General features: G+C 41.5%; 1 protein-coding gene across 6 annotated transcripts in view; it reads left to right on the forward strand.

Moving 5' to 3' along the window:
* The window catches only part of LRRC9 (leucine rich repeat containing 9), an 86,166-nt gene that overhangs the window by 29,486 nt on the left and 30,313 nt on the right, over positions 1-26,367 (forward strand). For 5 of the 6 annotated variants that reach the window (XM_030558498.1, XM_030558500.1, XM_030558503.1 and 2 more), the window contains 14 exons: positions 349-525; positions 3,841-3,958; positions 8,089-8,221; positions 9,504-9,650; positions 11,055-11,176; positions 12,285-12,497; positions 14,098-14,217; positions 15,468-15,659; positions 17,172-17,297; positions 18,195-18,335; positions 20,383-20,560; positions 21,704-21,924; positions 22,915-23,037; positions 23,589-23,719. In XM_030558498.1, coding sequence (XP_030414358.1) covers positions 349-525; positions 3,841-3,958; positions 8,089-8,221; positions 9,504-9,650; positions 11,055-11,176; positions 12,285-12,497; positions 14,098-14,217; positions 15,468-15,659; positions 17,172-17,297; positions 18,195-18,335; positions 20,383-20,560; positions 21,704-21,924; positions 22,915-23,037; positions 23,589-23,719 — 2,142 coding nt within the window. The remainder of the gene's footprint in view (positions 1-348; positions 526-3,840; positions 3,959-8,088; positions 8,222-9,503; positions 9,651-11,054; positions 11,177-12,284; positions 12,498-14,097; positions 14,218-15,467; positions 15,660-17,171; positions 17,298-18,194; positions 18,336-20,382; positions 20,561-21,703; positions 21,925-22,914; positions 23,038-23,588; positions 23,720-26,367) is intronic. The other variant, XM_030558501.1, reaches the window with a different exon arrangement.

The following is a 26,367-nucleotide window of genomic DNA, read 5'->3' on the forward strand; positions in this document are numbered from 1 at the left end:
GCTGTGGCCATAACCATGCGTGGAGGACTTTATGAAATCTGCGATGCAACATGGTATCCTAGAGGCAGGAGAGAAATGTGGTGGATCACAAACTCATTAACGTTAGTGTTTTCTGCCGAATGTAATCTGTAATGTTCATAATGAGGTAACACAAGGTCATCTATCTCTAGTTGAAAGAGAGAATTTCTAAAAGTATAAAAGAAAGAGAAACTACCCCAAAATACCACTTATAGTATTTTTCTTTCCCTTCATTTGAAAACAGAAGAAAAATCAGGTTCTGGTTGCAAAAAAAAATAAAATAAAATAAACATTTTCTTCTTGCTTTCCGTTGTTCATTCCTGGACACAGGTTTAATTCCTGCTATGATTTAATTCTGTCACGATTTTGTGCCTGGGACTTCAAAGCATATGGTATTACAGGAGTGAAAATAAATCGCATCATCCGAGTGCACAACCGTATTCTGAGGATGATATTTGAAGAGAAGTTTCAACTGTTTTTGGATAAAGAAGTTTTAAGTGAAACGGAGTGAGTAGATGATTTTTAAGGACAATTTAGTGAAACAGTTACATGGGAAGCAATATGAACTTAATGATTTTAAGTGATAGATATGTTTTTCAAAGCAATACATAAACCAGCATAAGGCTGTGAATTCAGTTTAAAGATGTGAATGGCCAGATTTTTTTTTTAAAGGAAAGCCAGAGAGAGAGAGAGAGAGTGCAAAAAGAGGACAAAATACATGCATTATGCAACTGTATTGAACACACATCTCAGTAATGTACATGCAGATACTTGGTTGCATATTCAGCCAGTGGATTTGTATGCTCGAGTGCCGGTGTGTCCAAATTTCTTATGTGGATTTCAGCCTTTACTTTAGAAAGTTTTGGCTATTATAGTTATTCGTTCCACTGCCTTCTAACAAGAAGGTTTAAGACCCTGATACTATAATGAGCTCTGTGCAGGCATTGGGTCCAGATGAGCCTCACCAATGCCAAATAGAGGGGAATGATTATGTGTCCAAGCAGCTTGCAGGAGTGGGAGCTTAATTACTGGAAAGAAGAGTTTCTAAAGTGAGATTTTTTTTAATATATGCTCTTTAATTTAAGTTTTGACAGTTTTCAGAGTAATGTATACAAGACGTATGGTAACTAGTCTTAAAATATACAACAGTCTACATTATAGGAAGGGTCAGAAGAAAAGGGATAATTGAGGAGATGGTATTAAATCTTACATTACAAATGGAAACTAAAGATTGGTTTATGCAGAAGTTTCCTGCAGGGTGCATAATATAACTGACAAATGAGTTCACTGGGAGTTCTGTGTGTGGCATGAAAGCAGGATCAGGCACTGAAGCTTTAAAAATTAACAATGATTCTTCCTCTAGTGATTGTCCATATGCATTCCACTTCTAGTGCACATGCTGCAAGATAGGATTATTTTAGCTAACAAGTATCCATTGGGGCAGTGCCTGCTGTCTGAATGCCCTTGTGCCCACCCATACATCAGTTTGTTCTTGCTGCCCATGGCTGGGAGATGGAATTCCTGCAGTCTCCTCTTCTGTGTACAGTGTGTGACATCACTGATGTTTTGTGTGTGTGTAAATCAGTTAGATAGTGATCTTGTATAATGTAGTGGTTGACTATCTATAGGATAGAGAGAGAATTTTTTTTATTAGTGTTAGGGAGCTTCCTGGTATCGAGATTTAGCCATTAGGGCTGAAATGAAGTCCATGGAGTTCAGAACTTGCCTCTCCTGTGATATGACTGTTCCGCTTAATGATGGATGTTTTAAGTGCCTTTTTTGTTTTGGAGAGGAGTATATTGCTGATAGATGCTCATTCTGTGGCTCCTTCTCCAAGAGAATTCAGAAACTGAGAGAGGTCCATCTTAAACTTTTCTCCTAGAGTGCTCAACAAGATTCTCAGAGTCCGAGAAAAAGGGCCTATTGGGCCTCAGCAGGCTTCCTCCATTAGTGTGCTTATGAGCTGTGGCTCAGCTCCAAGTTCCCAGGCTCACTCTTCAGAGAAACTTTTTTTGCCCTCTGCTGGACTCTTTCCATTTTTTTCCACATCCTCCTTGTAGCGTGGGGCCCAAAACTGGACACAGTACTCCAGATGAGGCCTCACCAATGCCGAATAGAGGGGAATGATCACATCCCTCGATCTGTTGGCAATGCCCCTACTTTACTGTCAAATATGCCATTTTAGATCTCCTCAGACTCTTGTCAGCTCAGCCCCCAATAGTATTACCTGACTTGCCCAATGTAATCTCTCAGAATGAAGGTCAGATCCTACCATGGACCCAGCATTTTTGCATCTAAGAGCATGGAAGCTGGCTGGTTAACTACCATCAACAGGAGCTGAATAGCTGACGTCCAAAATACACTGATGCACAGCAGAAAGGATTCTACTAGACTGACATATGCAGGAAAATGGGAGATGCTCTGTTTGAACAGCAGAGTGCCACCTGTCTTCTTTAGAAGACTCAGTCCAGAACAGCAGGAATCATGTGCTGTCCCTATGCTTCCAGAACCATACATCAGCTTCATAAGAATTCATTTAGCATCTATATCAGTTCACCATCCTCCTGTCCAGGGTCACACCATATTTTCCCACCCTACAGTTGATAAGTTCCTCATGCGCTTTATTCATGTGCTTCCTCCAGTTTGGGAGCTCCCTCTTTCCTGTGACCTAGTCTTAGCGGGGTTAATGGGACCTCCTTTTGAGCCCCTAGAACCTTTCTCTCTATATCATCCATCTTTTAAAATGGATTTTTTTAGTTGTTGGGTAAGAGAGATTCAGGCCCTCATGGATGGTGCATCTTACACGCTGTTACATAAAGACACAGTGATCCTTAGGTCTCACGCACAGTTTTTACTGAAGGTTGTTTCAGATGATCATCTGAATCACATGAATCACCAACCAGTTTTCTTTCCCAAGCCTCACTCCAACTAAGAGAAGCGAAGTTGCATGCCCTTGATGTGGTTAGGATTCTTTCATATTACCTTGACAGAACAAAACCCTTCAGGAGTTTCCCAAGACGGTTCGTAGCAGTTGTTGATAGGGTAAAAGGTCAGGCAGTGCATACCCGGAGACTGTCTAAATGCATGTCTAATTGTATTAGATCATACTAAGAGTTAGCTAGACTAGAGCCACCCAGGCAGGTTAGAGCTCACTCCACCAGGACTCAGGCACTTTTATTTTTATAGTATGAAAAGCATATCAGTTTCAGAAATTTGCAGGGCAGCTATCTGTAGATCAGTCCTTGATTTCACACACACTTCCTTAGCTGAGGCCTCAGGATGCCTATTTTGGCAAAGCTGTCATACAGTCATGATCCTGATTGTGAGGTTGCTGCTTGCCAGTCACCAGAAGTGGAGTCCATGTGGACAATCACTAAACGAGGAAAGAACGATTATTTCTCTTATGGAAACTGGTTCTTTGAGATGATTTGTCCGCATGGATTCCATTATCCACTCTTCTTCCCAGCTACTACAGTAATCTTGCCAAGGCCCTCCAGCAAAGAGAAGGAAGTAAGAACTTGATATTTGAAATACAAAAAAAACAAAAAATAGATTTTTTTGAGGGGGCACAGGAAATGGAGACCGCCTTTATGCATTAAAGGATGAAAACACTTGTTTTAGCATGCATTTGATCTTTAGTGTTCACCAGATATTGCACAGTGAATATCAACATTATTTGTATTTCTTACATAAGTGGAAGTTGTCTTAATTGCAATCCAGCTAATTCTTAGTGAACATTGTACAACAAACATGCTCTGCTTAGGCTGCATATTATTGTTGCAACAGAAGCACTGAAATATTTTCCTGCTTCTTATTGTTAAGAAACTACAGGAAGATGCTGGAATGTCTCTTCTATGTGTTTGACCCAGACTTGCCAGTTAAGAAAAAGCAACTGCTGCAAGTGCTTGAGGATGGGTTCCAGGCAATGGAAGAGCACAAGGTGAGATAAAATCTGCACAGAAGAGTGTTTATTACTTAGTAGTTGGTAGCCCAGCTCAGAAAGGCCTAATTGGTGCTGCTCTACCTTCCCTTCTTCTTTCATCTCATCTTAGCACTTTGTCCCACTTACCTTTCCCCTCTTTTTCTGCGTTTATTCTTGTCCTTCCTCCTGTTGTCTCCACTTTCTTCTTTGCTTTTCCCCTCCCTGGCACAGGAATAATCAGTGCTTTGCTACTTCTTTTCAACTCCCGTTTCACGCCTTCCCTGTTTCTTCTCTGCCCTCTCCCTCCCTTTCGGTTGCACAGCTTCTGTCCTTGTTCATCACGAATCCTCAGTTGGGAGGCAGTCCAGCGTTGTTCGTGGAAGCTTCAGGACTAAGTCTTGCCCTTCAGCTCAGGCCCCCAGATTTTCTGCCTCCAGCAGTGTAACAAGTTAGCAGTTTAGTTTCTCCCAACCAGATTGTTTTATAATTTAATTTTTATTTGTTTTTTTTTTTGCAGCAGTGATTTATAATCTTTCTTCCTCCTTCTCTCTCCCAGATTGGGTATTTGACAGCATGGAGACTTCAAAGCCTCAGCTATAGCTATTCAGATTAAAGGTGTTTCACATACTTAGTTAGGAAAGCCCACTTGGTGGTAAAAAGTCATCATCTCTGGGTATAATCCTTGCTTGGAGTGAGACGTCTGCCATTCTATCCTGGTCAAACCCTTGATGTGATTTGTGACTTGATGGCTACGAGGGTGTTACACCCACAAATAGCAATCAATCATCCTAAAAAGATCTTGTGCATCCAAACTTACAGGTGAGGAGCTGCTTGGGGAAACTGAGATAAATTAGTAGCTGAGACAGCAGAGAGGCCTCAACTCTCACTATCAAAGCCAGCATAGCAATCCATTGGTCACTACCAACACCAAGAGTATTCAAGAAAGAACAATTCCTTTAGCAGAGGGAAAATCTAGGGTAGAAGTTTCCCTACATTTTTCTCCAAACCAACCGAAGAACATTTGTGTATGAGAAGTCACAATCCTTTATAAAACTCTTCATTCAGATCCACCCTCCATGCTAAGAAATAGCTGGTAGTACTTACCGCAAGGCACAGGTCGCAAGTTTTGCCTCTAGACAATGTTCCAATCAGTAGCCTGTCCAGAGAAATGGTACCATTTGTAATTGGACAGCTGCTGGACAGGATTCCTACTCACTAGTTCTTCACAGTTAAGAGCTTTTGAATCCAATGCAGAAAATTGCTCACTCATGGGGAAAAAAATAATAATAAAAAAAAAAAAGCCTGGCTCTGGCCACACTTTTACCATCATTGAAAAGATTTCCAAAGACCCAAAAAATCATTGCACTAGTCATTTCCTGACAGAGGTCATCTGTAGCAATTTTCTGCAATGAACAGGATTGTTGGTAGAATGCGTTGGCTTCATCCCCCAACTTTTCTCAAAATGCATCTGAAGAAATTCATTCTGGAATGTGGAACCACACACCTGCTACAATGCAAAATTAGATGTCATTCTCAGATCACATCCAAATATCCCCTTGTGGGCAGGTCAGTACAAACAACATGTTGAAAGCCAACACAATTTGCACACTAGACCCTTGCATACTCACTAAGGAAGTAAGCCGTTCAGGTTGAGGAATGTACTTGGAAGACAAATTTCCAAAATCTCAGCAAAATCTTAATTCACTGTGACAGCTGTCAGTAGTGTGTCTGAACAACCTCCCTACCCAAAACTTAAAAATGTGGCCGCATGGGATCAGATCAGTGGTCCATCAAGTCCAGTATGACAGTGGTCAGTAACAGCTACTTCAGAAGAAGGTGCAAGAAACCACATCACAGGCAATTTTGTCTCTCATGGTGGAAATCTCCCCATTAGAGGTTGGTTTATGATTGAGGCATGAGTGTTTGTCCCTTCCAAAATCGGGGAGTAACAAGAGGTCAAATGTAAGTAATGTTGTGAGAAGAGAAGAATCTGCCATCTTTCAAGATAGTTCACATAAAGAATATAGAAAAGAGGAAAAGGGAGAGTTGAAGTCATTCTTCTAATCCTTCACTGGCCCAGAAGGCATTTTAGACTTGCTAGATAGTTAAGGAACCCACATTGCATCTACAGAAAAGGCCCGACCTCTTGAAGCAAGTACCCCTTTCATTCAGACCAGGAACACCTACAGTTACCAGCCTGGGCATCCTAAGAAAAGTGTAGTTCAGCATGGATGCTCCGTTGGTCTCTGATACAGTATCCAGATAAAACTCAACCAGGAAATTTCATTAATTGACCTGGTCAAATTTATGTTTCCTGTGCAAGGTGAAACAGAAGGCTCTTTGGGCAGGGACTTCCTCTTTCTACAGTGCGACTGCATTGCGGCCCAGATCTCTGAATGCTACTATAATACAAATACATAATAATAATTACAAAGTGCTGGCTATCTCAGCAATGCTTGAGTTTCTCCAGATTGGTTTATTGGAGTCCTACAACCAAGCGCCATAGAATCATGGGTACCAGTCCCAGCCCTAGCAGTGTTCTGTAAGTACTCACATTGAAGTCTTCCGGGGAAGTAGTTCTCCTATCATTTTGTTTGAACACTTGGAAGTCCTTTGGAAGATTGTGGCATCAATGGGCATTCCTAGGGTTCTAAAGTTATAGCTTGGGCATATGGAATAGGCCTGCCAGTTGTTTTCTGTTTATTTCATTCTGTCAAAAACATGAAGGCATTAGGGTCTCAGAGTTGCAGCAGGCAAGATGTTAAAATGCTGAACCATTTGACATGCTTGGCATCTGGGAAACTATTCACAGAAGTCCACAGGGAAGAAAGAGTATGAGTCTCATGTGAGGAAGATTTGCAAAATAAGTTTCCATTCCTCTGCAAAATCATCCTTGATAGGAAAGTGCTACTGGGTTGGTTCCTACATACATTCCTGCCTATTATTCTACTATAATACTAATTAAAACTCTGTTTATTCACCCCTCCCTGCCTCCAATTTGTGTGAATCGCTGTCTGCTACTTCCAACTGCTGATGAATGAGAAGAGAAGCTGTGTAAAGGAAAGAAAAAAATTCTTACCTGATCATTTTGTTTCTGTTAACAGATTCTCTTCTCATTCAACCCACCCTGGGAGTCTGGTAAATGACCAGAATACAAACTGAATTCTTTTTCTAAAGGGAGACGTAGACATATAGCTGTCTTAAAAACCTATTATATCAAGTTATTATCTTAATGCTAATAATCAGTTGCTGGAGTGTTCCCACAGCTGTGGAAGAACTCTTCTGGCAAACTGAGCTGAAGGGTGGGGCTTTGTCTTGGGGCCTCCAGCAAAAACATTGGACTGCCTTGTTGAATTCCATACGTAGGGGGCATTGTCTCATTAGTGATGAATGAGGAGAGAAGCTGTTAACGCTGAATTATCAGATAAGAAATGTCTCATTCTGACTCATGAAAAGCAAAATATAGAGAGATGGAATAGGAGAACTCTCTCTCTTTTTCTGCGGCATCCTCATTTTGTCTTCCCTACTTATAGTCCACCTCTCCCTGTTTTTCTATTTTGTGAACAGCTTTCTTTGAGTGGCGGGATTGTATCTTCAGAAATATCTCCCTCTCTCCTGTCTCCCTCTCTGCTTCTTTGTTGTTATTATACTGTGGTAGTGCTCAAAGGCCCCAGTTAGGACTGCCCTTCCCATTGCGCTAGGTGCTGTTCAAAGATAAATCTGATTCCTGCTCCAAAGAAAAAGGAGTCCGGTGGCACCGTAAAAACTAACAGATTTATTTGGGCATATGCTTTGCATCTGAAGAGGTGGGTTTTTTACCCACGAAAGCTTATAGCCAAAGAAATCTGTTAGTCTTTAAGGTGCCACTGGACTCCTCATTGTTTTTGTGGATACAGACTAACATGTCTACCCCTTTGATACTGTGCTCCAAAGACTTTACAATCTAACTTTCTTTTCTCCTGACTAGATTGTGATAACGCAAGTAAATGAGTCTGTCCTTGTTTTTTACTCCTCCCTCTTCCACTCTCCACCTCTTCCTTAATTTATTTGCATATTGTAAAGCTACTGATTAAAGATATGTGTCTTGAAATTCTTACAGGGGGCATTGGTCAAATAAACATACTTAGACCTTACTTTCATCTTTGCAGCTTTCAAGAAGACAAGCTGTTCGCCTCTCTAACAGTTTAACTATATGTGAACGACCCAGAATAGAATTTTTGCAGCAACAAACCAAAGATGAATGTGAAAATAGCAATGATCTTGAGGAACCATTCAGATATGGTAATGTAATCGCTTGAAAAGATGCTTTAAAACATTATTGGTAGGTGTAAGGCTCATTTCATAAATCACTGCAAAGTGCTTTGTCTTGTAATTACAAGAAAATCTTGTAAATACAGTAGATTGTTGTGACAGAGTATACAGGTCTTTTTGTGGAGGGACCCAGAAGACCTGTTGCAATCTGGCCCAGTGCCCTTTCTATTAGAAAATCTCTCCAAACCATACAGTGGCTTGGAGCTAACTCCTAGACTGGTTCAGAGGCAGCTAAGAGAGACACTCCTATCTGGAAGCTAATTAGATGTAGCTTAACCTTTCTAGACTCAGCAGCTCAAAAGAAGGGTGAGTTATAGGGAGTGAGGGGAGACACAAGGGGTTTGTGCTAACTTGAAGCCAGGACAGGGCACTCTGAGGAAACAGGCGTCACTAGTGACAGGATGTATCAACCCTTCACCGGCATCGAATGGGTTAAGATGCTTCTTTGTGCTAGAGAAGTGCCACTGTGCCACACTGGCAAGTCATGCCAGGAATGGAGAAGTTTAAAAGGAGGAATCACTGCTCAGCAGTGGGCAGCCCAGGAAGGGAGTAGTCTGTTAAGCTTTCCAGCTCCCAGGAAGAGGCCTGATAACTAGCAGAACCTGTGCCCTCAAAAAAGGGAGGACAGGTCCCCTGTGCTAAAAGGGTGAAGAGACTGTGTCCCATGACTGGTGCTGGAGACCCCAAGTGATCTCTAGGATGGACTATGGCCCATCCAGGGCCCCTCTAAAGAAAGGGAGGCCAATATCCTGTCTTAGGACTACCTTTAGGTTTGTTTGTCTTTTAATTTGCCCTTTTGTTTAGCTCCTATTGCTGACTTTGGATTGTTTGTTTCACCTGAGACTCTGAAAAGGGGAGAAATAGCTAGAAGGCCTTGATCAGAAGGCTGAGAGCTGGCCACTGCTAGACTGACGCTGACCTCTCCTGCTAGAAGGACTGGACTTGTGTGAAGTAACATCAAAGGGGATGCTCTGATGGGGACAGATCCTTAATACCACCCTGGGTTTTTCTTTTCTTGTTTTTTTTTCTGAATCTACTGCTTATAAATCTTAGCCAAATACTACTGTTCTGGGAACAAATTGTTGGAAGTCTTTCTTCCCAAAATGTACTTGTTAGATTGTTAATCTGCCAGACCAGAATATAGTCTCCTGTCGGACGGTATCGAGCTGACCACCAACATTTTATTGCCCTGTGTTTATAGAAAATTTGGTAGTGTTATTATTAAATCTTCTTCTTTTCTTTCCATCCTTAGGGAAACTCATAATTGCAAAAGTTTTTCTTGGACATAGTGTTCCAGCTCGTGAAAAAGATCCCATCAGTCAAGTCAACTATCCAGGGGCTAATTCAGTGTTCAGGCCTCGGAAACATTTACTAAGTGATACATCTGATGCTGATGATGGTAACGCATCTGTAGGCTGTTGTTAGCACAAAGTGAAGGTTGTGTCAGTGTCGTATTCTCAACACTGCCTTTCACACATCTAGGAGCCTGTTGTGGAATTTTGATCCTGGTGGGAACTCAGAATATGGTCTTGCTCCAGCCCAAGTGCATGTTGTCTTGAACTAGTGTTAAAGAGGATAATAAAAGATGCTCACTGTTTTAGTGATTACTTGTGGTAGTTTAATTCACAGAGAGTTTAAAGGAAAGCATAAAGGACCAGATTGTGCTCTTCAGCCATTCGTCCATACTAGAAATAGTGTGGTGTACCCAATCCCTCTCCCAGCTTTGCATTGTTCAGGGCATGTGTGGGTGTATGTGTAATAACTGGGGCCACATACACATACCTCAGTGGAGATCAAACACCTTCATCATTAAAATCCCCAAGCCATCTCCACTTGAGCAGAAGGAGAATTCCTTTAACGCAGATAAGCATGCTTTATTGTCTCTAGAGGGAGTCATGATCACCCTCACTAAGTCTGTGTACTATCAATGTACAATGCAACGATCTTTGAGTGGTCGATCCTACTTGCTCCATGGGCCAGTCAACTTTGCAGGACAGTGCAGAGTGGGAACAGGGCCATGATTTCACCTCTTCCCTGTCCAGTTGGGGGGATTTGCAGTCATTGGAATACTAGACGAGAGCAATCCCTTTGTTTACTTGAGTGCAGAAACTGTGATTGTACATGTCCTTCCATGGGCAGGAAGACGAGAAAAACAATCTGTTAGGTGATTACACCATAGAATGATCGAGTAGTTTTAGGTAACAGTGCAGTATAGCAAACTGTGCCTTGGGGGCCGAAACAAAGTTCTCTTTTCCAACGGTCTGCCATGAAAGAACAGCTGTCCTTGGCTCCACCCCCTCACTCCAGAGGAAAAATAATCTGTACCAGGACAAGATTTCATTTAGCACGTGGGGGAGAGGGGGAAGAATGGAGAAAAGTTTCTTTCCCAATCCCCACCCCTGCTTGCCCACTCCCTTCCAACCAGCAGGAGAGGCAGTAATGGCCCCAGAGAGGCTGCCTCCCACTCTTGCTGGAACCTGCCAGCTCTGCAGCTCACACAGGGGAGTAAGGGGACACGTCACTGCCCTCTGAGAATATGTAGCGCAAGAAACAGGGTTGCCCTAGGAAAATAAAAAACTAAGTTGTAGAGTTCTGCAGTAAGATTTGGTAAGATTTTTAGATGTTGCTGCAGGATGCCTAAAGAGAATTAAGATCCTAAGAAAACAAATCTCCCTTGAGTAAACAACTCAAATTAAAACTTTTAGCATGAGAGAAATGTTTGTTCACTACATCCTGCAGTGAACATGAAACAGTCTTGTATTTATTCCTTCCAGTTGCGTTTGTTCCTTTTCTTTTGCTGTAGAAATGAATTCTGCCATGGAACATAGAAACTGCGACTGCCGCCATCGACAATGTGAGTGGTTTGTGTTTGATCACGAACTGGTCTTGCCCGAATACGTCGTTGAATTTGAGTACACTACACTGGTATGAACTCTGTTTTCCCTAATAGGGTGTTAGACCGTAAGCTTTAGATCTCAAAGATCAAGAGAAAAACAACTAGTTGAAATTACTCCTCCTTCACTCACATTACCTGACAGGACCTATGTTCAGGGTTCTGTTCCCTCTAACAGTTTAAAGGCCTGATAAAATTCACGTTGAAGTCAGTGGGGAAACTTCATACACTGCAATGAGAGTTAAGATCAGGCTCTTATTTTGTAACATCAAGTGTGGCAGGGAAGGTACAGAGACTTAAATGTAGCCTTAGCAGTGCAATGAAGCACAATTGAAAATTAGCTCTTTTCTCACTAAATGCACCATCCATCAAAGTAATGAGACACTAAAATGAATGAGATTTGACAGTGCTCAAAACCTTGCTTCATGGAGTCCTTAATGAGAGAGCAACTCATTTTCAATCTGTGTTTTGGTTCAAAGTGTGAAGCATGTAGTTTTTGAAGCATGCACAGATATTCTGCTACCGGCTGGGATCCTGAACAGGTTTTTCCTTAATTAAAAAAGCTTTTATGTTAATTTTTTATAAGCTATGTGGTGGACTGGCCTTGTAGTTATATGGCTGTGTAACTTGCTGTTGTCATGCAAGAGTTTCAGTTCAGGTCCTGAGCTCTACTACCTAGCAGAAGCAGGGTGTGCTGCAAAAGTAGAATATTCAGCTCCCACAGGGGAGCGTAGGGGGGGTTCCCCCTTTCTATCACATTTGAGTGGTCTACTGCCAAAACAATTGCAGTACTAATGAGCTCCCATGGGTCTGCATCTAACTCTTTCATTGGAGAGTGAGCTATTGCAGTGCTTGGACATTGGGGGTTTGGGTAGGAAAGCAGATTTCTGTTGTCCTCAGTGTGAATTCTGTATGTGACAGGATGTGGCCCACAAACTCTTCATTACTTTTTGTTCATAACATAATGTAATGTGTAAATGCTTGCGCAAACGAAAGCATTGCTGTTCTCTTCTGAAAGTGCTGCATTACCGAAAGATGATTTCCTAACTCTACTTTTGGCATATTTGTATGCAATTTTAAATAATTTACTTAACTTAAAATAGAAATTTTACTAATGTTGACCAATATTATTTTGCATAGGTCAAAGTTCAGTCCCTGTTTTCTACACTCAGCAATGTAATTGTAGATGAAAGAAAGAAAAATACAGAAGGATTTATATTGTCTAGTGATTTGCAACGTGATGATGAAGTTATGAACATGGAGCCTACAGTAAAAGCCAGACCCAAAATTGTTTGTTTGGATGAAAAGACAGTGCTTTCAGTTGCTAAGGCCAATATTTACAGTCAAATAGTGGTGAGTATTGTCTGTTAAACTTACAGCAGGACAAGGTATTACGTAATCAATGTCACATTATTCAGATTGCCTCATAAACCAATCAAAAGCAGGAAGTCACAAATTAAGGCTAGCATTTGGGCTTGATTCTGGTGTTACGCTTGTTGTACAACAGTGCAGTGCTTTGGGAGTAATTGGAGATCCAACACTAGTGTGAAATCAGAATAAGGACTTCCGTCCCTAAATTATGCCATTTGTTTTTCATAAAAATATGAATTTACAAATACTGGGCAGGATTCTGATCTTACTTATTATCATATAAATAATTCCATTGAAGTCACATGCAAAACTACTGTTTGTGAGACCCAGTTAAGGCCTAACATGTCAGCTTTAACGGTGAGTCTTCTCAAAGTTTTCTTGGCTGTGTGGTTGTGTTGTCATAGTGATCACTCCTGAAAAGATTTTATATGTCAGTTTTGGCATCAGAAAAATATAAATCAAGTGAAGGGGAGAACTCTTGACAGCCACACAGCTGCACCCAGTTTTTCAATGTCATTGCAACTGATGGGCCTCCAAACCCCTTATGCAAATTGGTATTTGCATACAAAACTCCTTTCATTGCATCGCTAACTGCAGTTTTGCATTTGCATTTACTCATTTTGTCTGTTCAGACTTGATGCAGGAAGCCTGCTGAACATTTGGCCTTTCAAATTGTTAAATAGTTTTGATCTCCTCTCCTGTCTGTGTCTTCGATGGGGTAGCAGTTCTCCCCTCCCTCTTGCACTCACCCATAATTCCCTTTCCTGAGTACTTGACTTCACTTGGCTGGTTCTTCCCCTCTTCTGGGTGCCTCTCTCCCCAAACTGTACTCCAGGCATGGAGGATTTCCCAGCTGGCAATCTTCCATCCAGTCTACCCAAGCAACAAGATCTCTCCTAGTGGGGAAGGATTGGAAACTGTCCTCCCTTCTTGCTCCTACCATTACCCCTTTCAGTGGACCAGTAAAAACCATTTCTGAACTGGATCTCTATCTTCCCAACCCACTATTACTTCAGGGAGAAGCAGCAAAGAGTCCTGTGGCACCTTATAGACTAACAGACGTTTTGGAGCATGAGCTTTCGTGGGTGAATACCCACTTCGTCAGATGCATGTAGTGGAAAAGTTTTCACCCATGAAAGCTCATGCTCCAAAACGTCTGTTAGTCTATAAGGTGCCACAGGATTCTTTGCTGCTTTTACAGATCCAGACTAACATGGCTACCCTTCTGATACTTCAGGGAGAAGATAGAAGGGAAGAACAAATATCCTTCAAAATAGAAAATGAAAGCAATACTTTGTCCCAGGATCCCTGCAACTGCTCTTCTCAAACTTTATTTCACTTACAAGTAACTTTTCTTAGCCTTTTTATAATCTATAGAATAGAGTTACATTTACTTTTAAATGCTAGCAGTTGAAGCTCTTTAATGTTGAAAAGCAGTGAAGGAGTAGCACAGAATTTGGTTGTGTGTGTGTGTGTGTGTGTGTGTGTGTGTGTATATATATATATATATATATATATATATATATATATATATATATATATATATATGGTACAGTTGTAATCTCATTAATTTTTGACCTAGGTTCTGAATTTGCATGGGAACAGCCTGAGCAAACTGCGAGACATCTCTAAACTGACAGGGCTTCGAAAACTTATTGTCAGCTTCAATGAATTTACATGTTTAGATGATGTTTACCACTTGGTAAGAAATGTTACTCTATATTTTGTAAAGGAAATTAAACTACAGGAATATTTTAATTGAAAAAAATCCTTTGTGTGTACAACTTTAATATATTGATGTCTATTGCATGGCAGCAAGCCTGATTTATACCTAATGGGTGAAGTTCACTACCTCTAAACAGTTCCTACTTCTCCTTTGTAGTAGGTAATGTGGACCAGTAGGTAGAGTACTGGATTGGGACTTTGGTGACCTGGGTTTTATTCCTGGCTCTGCAATTAGCCTGCTTAGTGGTGATAGGCAAGTCATTTCACCTCCCTTGCCTCAGTTTCCCAATATGAACAATGGAATAATGATACTTACCTCCTTTGTAGAGCACTTTGAGATCTGCAAATGAAAAGTGCTGTATAAGAGGTAGATGGTGGTATTATTATTATTCCTGTCTCCTACCCTTTGTCTCTCTTGTCTACTTAGATTGTAAATGCTTCAGGTTAGAGACCATTTCTTACTGTGTGTGTCTACAGTGCCTAGCACAGTGGGCCCTGATCTTGGTTGGAGTCTCTAGGCACTATCCTAACACAAATAAATAATAACTAACAACAATAACACCCAATATTAGACTTGGAGTGGGACTCTGGCTGTGGGGTAGGAAGGATGGCTTTCACCTCCAGGCCATACAGTGCTACTCCTCCAGGGCTGCCATTCTAATGTAGTTGTTAAGCATGCCCTACCCAGGATTTCTGGGCCACTGGATCTGTGTATTTGCAGATCATGTGACTAAAATCACAACCTGCCTCCGACCCTCTCTTTTGCCTAGTTTGGGGCCAGTACAGAGTCGCCCTACGTGAGGGGTACAAGATGTAGGCCCTTCCCCCACTTTCCAAGGACTTTCTGTAGATCCTACCACTCTCAAATGATGTGATTGTCTCACTCACTCTGGCTAAAGTAGTGTACGGGGCCTTGCATGGCTGAGCATGCTAGGGATGAATTCCACCCTGAAAAAAGAAAACTAAAACTGTACTATATTCTGTTGGTAGTAGATGGATGAGGAAATATCAGAGGGTGGGCTGGATTCAATATACATTCAAAGGTTCAATTGCTTAACCAGACTTCTATCCAGACAGGCTTTCTGCTGGGCAAGGGGCGCTTTGGGCATTGAATCTGGATGACAGTGCCTTCTGTGGGACTGTCTATTAAAACTGAGTTTGTTACCAATTTTTTCCTTGCTGCACTTTTTTCTGTACAATTGTTCTCAAATCAGTACTGTCTTGCAGCCCAATCTGGAGTATTTTGATGCAAGCCACAACCATGTGATCACCCTGGAGGGTATTAGAGGCTTAAGCAAACTGAAGTATTTAGACTTGAGCTGGAATCAACTGAAAAAAACTGGAGAGGAAATAAATGTCTTACATAAACACACTTCAAACGTACTCAGTCTTGATATCAGACATAACCCATGGCATAAGGTATGTGTCAGTGCTTAAAATTCCCAGGAAAACCTTCTAGCCAAAACAACAATTAGATCTTATAGTGCTAAATGTTGGGCCTGGTTCTCATTTACATTGAGGCCCCTTTACACCACTCTGGCTGTGTAAGGGGCCTTAAAGTGGATGTATATGTAATTAGTGTCCACTTTAAGGATGCTTTCTGCTGTCAGGCCCTTTGACTTTGTAAACAGTCCTGAGCAAGGGGTTGTGCATAATCTGCAGGGGTGGCTCCTAGAAGCATTATGACTCAGTGACACTACTCTGAGGCATAATTCCTCTCCTCCTTGCTTCTAGTAGGTGGTAACTTTACAGATGATCTATGCCAGCCACCCTTTGCCCCCACTGCATTGACTCAGCTGTGCTGGCCAGTGAAAGGGGACAGGGCAGAAATAGTTTCCCCCACTTTCAGGGAAAATATACAGTGCCAACCTTCTACCTGGTGACACACACATCCCCCCAGAGTGGCAGCCCAGCTGTGCTGGCTGTGGCATTGGGGAGCAATCCAAGACTCAGTCCATTGCACACCCTCTCCATCCATTCCCTGACTACCTGCGTAGTCCTCTTCTCTTGAATTCTTGGATCCAAGCGCTATGTAGCCTAGTTAAGAGATGTGTGTACTCCTTCATTCTCCCATACACAAGTGCATAGTCCTGTCTAGTTTATAAAGATTACATTGATCATTACTATTCTGGTCGTTTCAGTAAGTATATTTTCCAGCTAGAAATAGGGATGTTATTATTCACTTTCCTTATGAGTATGATTATCCAGTCTGTGTTTTTCTTGCACTATATTTAATTTAATGGGAATTTTAAAATCTTTCTGTATAAGAGTTAGGGCTGTAGCTCCACCCTGAGTTTAGACTCACACATCCAAATCCCTTGAGCTTCTCTTTCACCTCCTCTGAGGTCATCAAATTGCTTGCATTTAATAACACTTGTAATACTTGCAAACTTCTGGCTTATAAGGCAGGTGCTAATAACTTTGTTACTGTACCGCACTTAATGTCTTACATAGCTATGTATAATTACAATCCTTCAGGGCTACATTTTTATCTCATACACACGCATGTAAATCCAAAGTAGTTTATTGACATCAATGTCACATTAGATCAGTGTAACCAAACCTAGCCCAAATGTATGTTGTTCCTTTATAGTTTTATACAAGTATGGCAAGACTCAGCCCATTCCCCACCCCTTTTCACCCGTCCCCAATCCAGGTGAGCATGGAGGACATAGCAACCTTCTGCAGGCTGCTTTCCCATGCACACTGCTACCAAAGGTAGGCATAGCTGGGACATGGGAGCAAGGGGCGCATCTTATGTCTCCTTTTTTACTTTCTTGTGTGAGCATACAGGATGGACCACAATCTGTCCCTTAACATACATAACATGAGAGAAGACTGGATTGAAAGGAATCATATGTCCTTTTGTTGTATGTAACAATATAGACAATTTTAAAAACTCAGTTACATCACTTTCCTTTTTTTTCCAAGCCAGTCTCATTGCGTTTGAGTGTCATTGGCCGATTAAAGGCTCTTACTCATTTAGATGGAGTCCAGATTACTGAAGAAGAGGCTGCAGCTGCTTCGTGTTTTATTGCTGGATCAAAGATCTCTCAGGTATGATGTTCCATTTTGCTATAACTTGTAGCAAATGCAAGATTGGAAACAAGAAATTATAAGCACAACCTGACTTGTATTTTAAAATTTGTATTTAATCATATTTTTAAAATCACCTAGTTTCCTATGCCCTATGAAAATGCCATATTTTGTGCTCTGAGCGGCTGGCTGTGAAGCAGCAGTTATTTCACAAATGTTCTCACTCAGAGCTTCGCTGATATTGGTAATGATGCTGATTCACAATGAAAGATATTTCATAATGTTAAATTTTAATAATTTTGAAGTTGTTAAAAATAACCATGTTTAATTTCAGCTCTATTCAAAACACGGGAAATTAAATGTTTGCCAAATAAAAGAGAGGATGAAGCAAGTAGCAGAAAAACTGTCTAGACTTCTGAGGCCTTGTATATGTGACGAGTTAGTGTGCAGTAAGCCAAGCGTGATCTGCTGCGCACCAGCTTGCCACTCACTAAATCACTGTGTGGACACTGCTACAACACAGTGAATGCTTTGATCTTTATTCAGGTCATATTTTTGATCAGTTCTTACTCCAGAAAAGTCTGATTCTATCTATTCTCCGACAACACCCCCTTGACTAGAATCAGACTTTTCTGGAGTAAGAATTGATCAAAAACAGAGTAAAGGCCTCACGATTTGCCCTGATCATTTTTTTTAGTAGAATAATAAACATTAAAAATGGATGAGCTCTATTACCATGTGTCAGATCTACTAGAACTATTATATCTACAGACATATTAGATCTACTAACATATCATACAGTCTCCCAATCATAAGGAGATTAAGCCATAAAGTGCCTTTCTTCATGTTACACTGTGAAAAATGTACATTATTTATACCATTATATTATCTATCTATTAAGTATTTTCATTTTGTCAGGCATGTCTTTTAGAACATTCTAGGACTGATGAAGCTCGACCACGCATTCTGAGTGTACATCCTTATGCCAAAATTCTGACTCAAATTAGCAAGAACAAGGTGGATTCACAAATACATTTCAATAGCAGCTGGTATCCTAAGGTAAGGCTGTCTCTATTAAATATAATGCATTAGGCCTTAGATTTATCTCTGTCACATTTTTATTTTGTTATATTTGTTGAGTTGATGCATGTTAGTTAAAAATATATCTTTCTGAGCACTTGAACATGTAATCTAGTACCTGAAGTTAAGAATATAAAAACATAAGAGTTTCCATATCAGATCACAATCTTTTCTTCTGAGTTGGTAGGATATTGAAACTTTAATATTCAGTGTTCACGCATAGAATTTTCAATACTGAGCCCATATTACATGAAGAACGGTGGTAGGTCTAATTTCAGGCCTACACACATTGCCTCTTGTCTGGCATGACAACCTACAATTACAACTTCACTACATAGCGAAAAGCCATAGAACACTACATAGGAAGATCCACGTTCATTGTAGCCTGCCATAATCCATGTCCTGACCTCTCTTCTGAAATCATGTTAATCTGCCAAGAATAAAAGGTTAAAAGCTCCTCTGTCAGTTCAATTTGTTGTGTAGAGTATAGAATAGCTAGAGGAAAACACATTTCTGCTGATGAGCATAGTGTTTTATTCTGTGTGCATTAAGAAATGCACATTTACAGACATTGCCAAGAGAACCAACATTTCAGCATATTGTGTCAACGTTACACTTTGTGACATCAAAATGAAATAGGGTTCATACAGGGATATAGTATGTTATCGTAAAAAGGGAAAATTGTCTCCAAAAGGAATATCACCTAGACAGAAGAGAGAACATAAGTTGTCCTTTGGCCATTAGCATAGCCTGTATAAGAAACAGCTTTGAATTCTGTAAAGGTTGTTTGGCATAGGTAGGAGACAGTACTGAATATCCCGGGCCACCAGCGGCTCAACTTGCTAAATTAAGCTACGTGGCCATTTTTTTCATCATTGCATGATTAGTTAACCTGATGAAGAAAACTGCAGCCTAACTCAGGGCTGGCATTAGACTCGCTGGGTTTCAGGGCAGAAACTAAGAGGTAGGCCCTCACAGAAGGTGTTTGTGATGGTCTCTGGGGGTGTAGCCACCGGTTGACACTGACCCACAGGCTGGATAACCCAGTGAAGTGAATCAGAGGGTGAAGGTGGAACTCCCTCCCCGAGCCCTGCTGCCTGGGGTTGGGGCCCATAACTTAGCTTTGTGGGAACTCCGGTTGCATCAGGCCCCAGGCAATTGCACTGCTTGCCAGCCCTGGCCTTACTGGTTGCTTTCTGAGAAAGGGTAGAATCATTAATTGGTTGCTGTCTTTCTGTAGTGTGTGTTATGAAGTGAGTGTTTACAGCCAGTGTCTGTGAAAGAAGGTTCTGTGATGACACCAAAGAATTAAAAAAGTGTTTGGAATCTAATTTCATTTGTTCCTGCCCAAGAATTTTGCAAAGAAGAAAACTAGAATGAATTTGGATGTTGCATACGGCAAAAGGAATGCTTATCTGTGAATCAAAACTGTAAGGGATAAATCCTTCCTTAGCAGGCACTCAAACTCTGCCAGAGCACTGACCTAGAAAGTTACTATATACAGGGTGAAATCCTGATCCCATTGAAAGCATTATCTCTTTTGCCATTGACTTCAGTGAGGCCATGATTTCACCCCTAAATCATAGAATAAAAACATGTGTAAGCAGGCGAATCAATAATATAATCATGTTGGTAGATGAGGTTAAATTCATCTTAATACTGAGGTCTGATCTACCCTAAAGAAAATGTGAACCTGTTTGTAAGCTGTAACTGCACAGGTGCATTTGGAAGCTGGTTAGTTTATATTGTGGAGTCATTGCTTGTTCTGGTGCAAGTTGCTGAGGTTTTAGTGTCGGTTTGGGGTTTCTTGGGGGTTCAGAAATGAAGTCCTGAATTGTAAAATGAGGGCTCTGTGATGTCCAGTATCCAAAAAGAAATGCTCTGTTGATATTACTGGGGAATGTCTATGAAGAATGTGAAGGCACTGTATGGTCCTCAGTGTATAATTTGATGTATTTTCCTTTAGTGTCTATGTTGGAATTAATTAACTGAGATCTTTCAGTACTAAAATTTAGTTTTCTCACAGATCACGGTCTTAGATCTGGATGGACTACATCTCTCCAAAATTGCCAACTTAGAAAAATTGGAGAATTTAAGATGGGCCTCATTTAGCAACAATAATCTCACTAAAATAGAAGGACTGGAATCTTGCCTTAATCTTGAAGAGCTCACTTTAGATGGAAACTGCATCTCAAATCTAGAAGGTACTGTATTTAGGAAGTTAGTGAAAATCAAGACATTAAGTTAGACACAACAGAAATGTTCCCATATAGTCCGGTGTTCCGGAGGGTGACTTTTTATCAGTTGCATACAATTTTAAAGCTTTCATATTAAAAAATATATCATTGCCTTCTCTTTAGCTTTGTGGTGAGTCTTTAGCAGAAATGAAGAAAAGAGACAAAGCAGATCGATTGTGTTTCAGAAAAGCAAAACCAATGTATTTATGTTAACAGGAATTTTTTGGAACTGATAAGAGTGCATGGTTTTTAGTATGTAGACTTACTGACATGTAACATTCCTGCAGTGAACCATAAATTTTCCTGTGACAGTTACATGTTGGCTCAATAATTTCTAAAATAAGTTAGTAAACTAATGATTCCAAAAGGTCAAAAAGTCACTTTTTAAAAGAACAGATTTACCTTATACACACTATATGACTATTCCAAACACTACTGGGTAGTTGCTACATTTCCTCATATCCTCACATAGGTCATGGCAGATACTGTTATTTGCAGTTGATTTTAAAATTAGGTTCATAGACCCAGTTTTTTAAAGGTATTTGGGTGTTGCTGTGCTCAGTGTTGCAGTGGCTAATGGAGTTAGGAGCCTAAATGTCATTTTCTTAAAGTATATTGGCACTTAGGAATCTAAATACCAATGACTGTCAGTGGCCTTTTGGCTCCTAAGTGCCTAAATTCCTTTGAAAATGAGATTTAGACTCCTAAATCAGTTAGGCATTGTAGTGCTGAACTCAGCAACACCTAAATACCTTTTAAAAACTGGGCCATAGTCTTCTGTATAGTGAAAGAAAGCCCAGCTGTAGCATATGAAGGAAGAGGGAGCAAGGAAGAGATCCTGCTGTCTGAGAGAGGAGTGGAGAGTTAATCCCTCCCCCTCACTATGCTCTTTGCTACTCCTGGAGGAAGAATCAGAGGGGTGAAGTGGACTGTGAGTAGCTTCTTTCTGGAAAATGTTCTTAGCTATCACAAAAGAGCAGGCCACAAATGATCTCTCCTGATCCTGCCTGCATCACAGCCTGAGAGTGTAGCTTGTTTTACCATCCAAGTTGACTACTTCATTTGCTTCTCACTATATATGCTTTAAGAACATCTTATTGATTTTTCCAGGAATTTCAAAACTCACCAAATTAACACGACTTAGTGTAAATAATAATCATCTCACCAGCCTGGAAAGACGCGTTTTTGAAAACTTGTCTCATCTTCACTACCTCTCTCTTGAGAGCAACAGAATTACTTCATTGATTGGTTTGCAGAAAGCCTACGCACTAATAGAACTATACATCAGCAATAACTATGTCTCTACCTACCAAGAGATATATCATTTAAAGGTAAATGTGGACTTGATTGCTTTAGGACTTGCGGGTAAAAGTAAATTCACAATTTGCTTGTAACGTCAGTACAAATATATCTTTCCCGTTTTTAAATATGGGAAGCCATATTTTTTTTTAATGGCTGCCTAAATTGTGCCTGCAGTTTTGTTGTAGCCAGGTCGCTCCGAGGATATTAGGGAGACAATGTGGATGGGATAATATCTTTTATTGGACCAACTTCTGTTGGTGAGAAAGAGAGACAGAGCTTTTCTTCAGGACCTGAAGGACTGCTCTCTGTGTAGCTCGAAAGCTTGTCTCTCTCACCAACAAAAGTTGGACCAATACCTCACCCACCTTGTCTCTAAATTGTGTTTGAAAGTCTTCTATTCGCATGTGCAATTTAGATGTCCACGTTTAAAAATTGGGCCCAGAGGAATTGTCCTTCGTAAGAGCCTTAGTCTGAACTTTCTTTTGGAATTGAGTGTGCTCAGTGCTTTGAAGGAGGTGCTGAGTAACTAACAGGATTGAACTCAGCATTTTCCAGGTAGAGCCACACACCATGCATCTCTATTGTGCCTAGCCTAACTCTGTAATTAGAAGAATTACACTGGAAATATACTCAAGAGCACAAGCATGCACACATGCAGCAACCCCAGTTCCTTTCACCTGGAGCTGCTGGCATATATACAAGTATTACTGTTGTGATTGGAGACTCGGGGCCTGATTTTCAATTACAGCACTCTGGTAGTGTAAAAGGAATTTAAAGTGAGTGTAAGCGTAACTTATGCCCACTTTAATGCTCCTTTACACTGCCAGAGTTATGTACAGGTACCTTAATGTAAATGAGAATGAAACCCTGGGTTTTATTAAATGATGCTTCAGATTTGACACATGCAGTTGTAAGATGAAGAGAATGATTAAAGATAAAGGGAATAGCCTAGGTTTCATTCCTTACAAACATTTAAAAATTATACTATTAAACCTTGAACTACGTGTTTTATTTCTTAGGGTTTAAATAACCTGGTCATGCTGGACATGTCTGGAAATCTAATTGTGTGGAAACAAGTTAACTACCGATTGTTTGTAATATTCCATCTTCCATCTCTCAAAGCCTTAGATGGCACTGCAGTAGTAAGTTATACTATAGATCCTAAGATTATTGTAATTGTTAAAACCATCTTTTTTACAGATCAGGATGGCATGGGCATCCTGATGATTTCTGACCCTTATTAACACAATTATCTAATATTGTTTTAGTGCATGTAACAAATCTATAGTTTAAACTTAATTAGAGCATATGAACATTTCCATAATCTGTTCAATAAGAATATAGAATATCAGGGTTGGAAGGGACCTCAGGAGGTCATCTAGTCCAACCCCCTGCTCAAAGCAGGACCAATCCCCAGACAGATTTTTGCCCCAATCCCTAAATGGCCCCTTCAAGGATTAAACTCACAACCCTGGGTTTAGTAGGCGAATGCTCAAACCACTGAGCTATCCCTCCCTCTAGATGGTATAAAGCTAAGGTGATGGTTGAGGAGACACTTTTAGTTTAAGCCCTGATTTTCAGGCACTTTTTTTTTTAACTACCTTTTAGGCTGAAAATTTTCACTCTTACCTTCTTATTATAGTTCTAGGTCTGCTTTAATATAACAAAATTCATTTTAAATGTCATTATACAGGAGACAGCAGACATCGAGAGTGCTAAGGATTTATTTGGTGGCAGACTTACCTGTGATATGATTGCAGAAAGACTAGGACATTCAGACTTCACTAAAATGCAAGAATTAAATTGGACAACCTCTACGATCAGGTGCAGTAATTTTCAAATGTGCACAAATAGCATTTAACATAATGGCTAGACAAATATAATTAAAACCAGATCCTAGGTTTAGATAATTCAGTTCATGTGTCTCTCTGTTTATGGGCAAAATCTTCTTGATTGATCCACAGAGGATCATATGAGCCACATGGAAAAAAGGTGACTCTCTTCGGTTTCGGATTTTCCTATCTCTCAGCAGATTATTCCATTTTTCAAACAGAGATTTGTGCGGCCTCTGCACATTTTGGACAGGCAACTCTAGAAAAGAGACTTATTTTGTTCAAAAAGGACATATTTGCCTTAACCTGTCTCTGTTCTGAATCCTTCTATCCCAAATCTAGCCCAAATGAGGATAGCCGTGTTAAGTGTAAATGAGGTTCTTCTTTGAGTGATGGCCTCTATGTGCGCTCCATATGCTGGAGCCAGGTTTCCTTAGCAGTGTCTGTTGACCCATACGTGCATTGTACATCCTCTTGTGCTCCCAGCCAAGGTTATAATAGGCTGTGCGGGGCAGCACCTTTCCAGTTCCCTCTTACTGCCACCTGGACTGAGTCAGAACCCCCTCTTCCTTCGTGCTCTTAGTCTGTTGTGTATATAGTTCTTCTTTGTTGTTTTCTTGTAGATAGATAATTGTAGATAGCATTAGTTTACCCTGTTTGAGGTACATTTCCCCCCAACCCCCAAACTATGCTCCATGTTCTGGAGTTTAAAAGCTGTGTTTTGTGCCTACGCTCTTTCTCTGTGAGCGACAAGCACCAGCGCTGTCTTTACTGCCTTGGGGAGGCCTATATCGCTGCTTGTTGCATGATTTGCAACTCTTCCCCGGACCCAGACCTGGGAAGTGCGGGAGCTCCACCTCAGAAAATACCTCATGGAGGAAACCATGAGACTGCGCACCCACTCGGATCTGGGATCGTTGGAACCGTTGGTGCAGCTTCCCTCACCAGTGCTGTATGCTCCTCCCAGCACTTTGCGCACCCTGCATCCAACAGCACCACTGGCTAAGGACAATTCCAGACAAGAGGGTAGGAAGCACTCCTATTGGCTTAGGAGCAAGTTTCCATCAAGGATTGCTTCTAAGCATAGCATTCCTCCCCAAGCCAGGTCGGGTGAGATGTTGTGCACAGAACCTGTCATACCAATGCCCAAACTTCTCCGCATTTAAGTTAAAGCTAAGCTCAAGAAGGTTCTGGTGGTACCACTGTTGCCCCAGTGCCCATCCACCTGGAGCAGTCTCCAGCACAAGCACTGCCTGTCCCACCACCAACTCCGCAACCTTGGGTTCCTTCGGCCCCATGGACGTGGCTTTGATATTCCAGCATTTCCAGGGGCACTCCTTGGACTCCTGGCTGTATGGAGCCCCTTCTCTCTACAGAGACATGGGAGTTGCCATACCCATCCTCCCTGGTTCTCTCTGGTCTCTCACTCACCTGGGGGATCCCCATTCTGGCGGATGAACCGCTCCTGCTCCTGTTGGACCAGCTCCTACCAACTCAACACCGTCTACTGCTGGCTCCACTGCTACTGGACTCTTTGGACTTCAAGGAATTTTCTGAGCCAGAGCCCCCCTTCTCTCCCATGTGCAGGTGCAGCTCGGACTCCCATCCACAGCCGCCTAATCCTCTAGCTTATGACCCTGCTGCGATGGTGTGGTATCGGTACCCCTGAGGCCCGCCGCACCCTCAGACTCCCACTCCATGGCTGCACTGGGAACCATCTTGCCACTTGCCAAGCCTTGTACCACTCAACCAAGGCTCCTTCACCTGTGGTGTTGGGCTCCGAGGTCCAAACCACTAGAGAGCACCTCCCCTCTGATGAGGACAAGTTGTTCTATTCCAAGATAAATGAGTTTCTTCACTTGTTAAAAGACTGCCAAACCATGCTACAGTACCTGGGGAGCTATACCATGGCCCCACATTGCTGTTAACAGTTCCACCCCTGCACACATGCACCCTATCAGGCCTACTACCAGTGACAGCAGGAAACCCCATCCCAGCAACAGCGACTCCTGGCCTCTGCTATGGCCATCTCCTTGTCCCCTGCTCACCAACAAGCTACGTAGTTTTGATGCATCCGTTCAGAGCTCCGAACTCTCCCTGTTGTCACCCGTGGTGCCCCATGTTATCTTTGGGGGGTGTCTTGCCCCATTTGCCCACAATTGGGGCAAGATCACCATGAACCATTGGGTACTGGAGATTGTCCATCATGGGTTCTCCATAGAGTTTCTTTCTTTTCCCCTGCACCACACTCCCCCCCCAGAAGCCTCCAATGGACCCTTCCCATCAATACCTTTTCCAACAAGAGTCAGCTGCTCTTCTTGCAAAGGGCACCATCAAGGGAGTGGCACCTCCCTATGAAGGGAGAGGCTTTCTACTCCCCTACTTCCTCATCCCAAAGAAGGGCAGAGGGCACCACTCCAATCTCAATCTTTGGCTGCTAAACAACTTTATCAGGAAATCCAAGTTCTGTATGGTGACGCTGGCATCTGTTATCCCTTATCACCCTCCTGAGGCCTGGTTCGCAGCACTCGATATGAAGGATACCTCCTCCCACATCAGCATCCACCCAGCCCACCAGAAATTTCTCCATTTCCAGATAGGACAGCACCACTTTGAATTCAAAGTCCTCCCTTTTGGCAT

This window comes from Gopherus evgoodei, chromosome 4 (assembly GCF_007399415.2).
Source record: "Gopherus evgoodei ecotype Sinaloan lineage chromosome 4, rGopEvg1_v1.p, whole genome shotgun sequence".
Lineage (NCBI taxonomy): Eukaryota > Metazoa > Chordata > Testudines > Testudinidae > Gopherus > Gopherus evgoodei.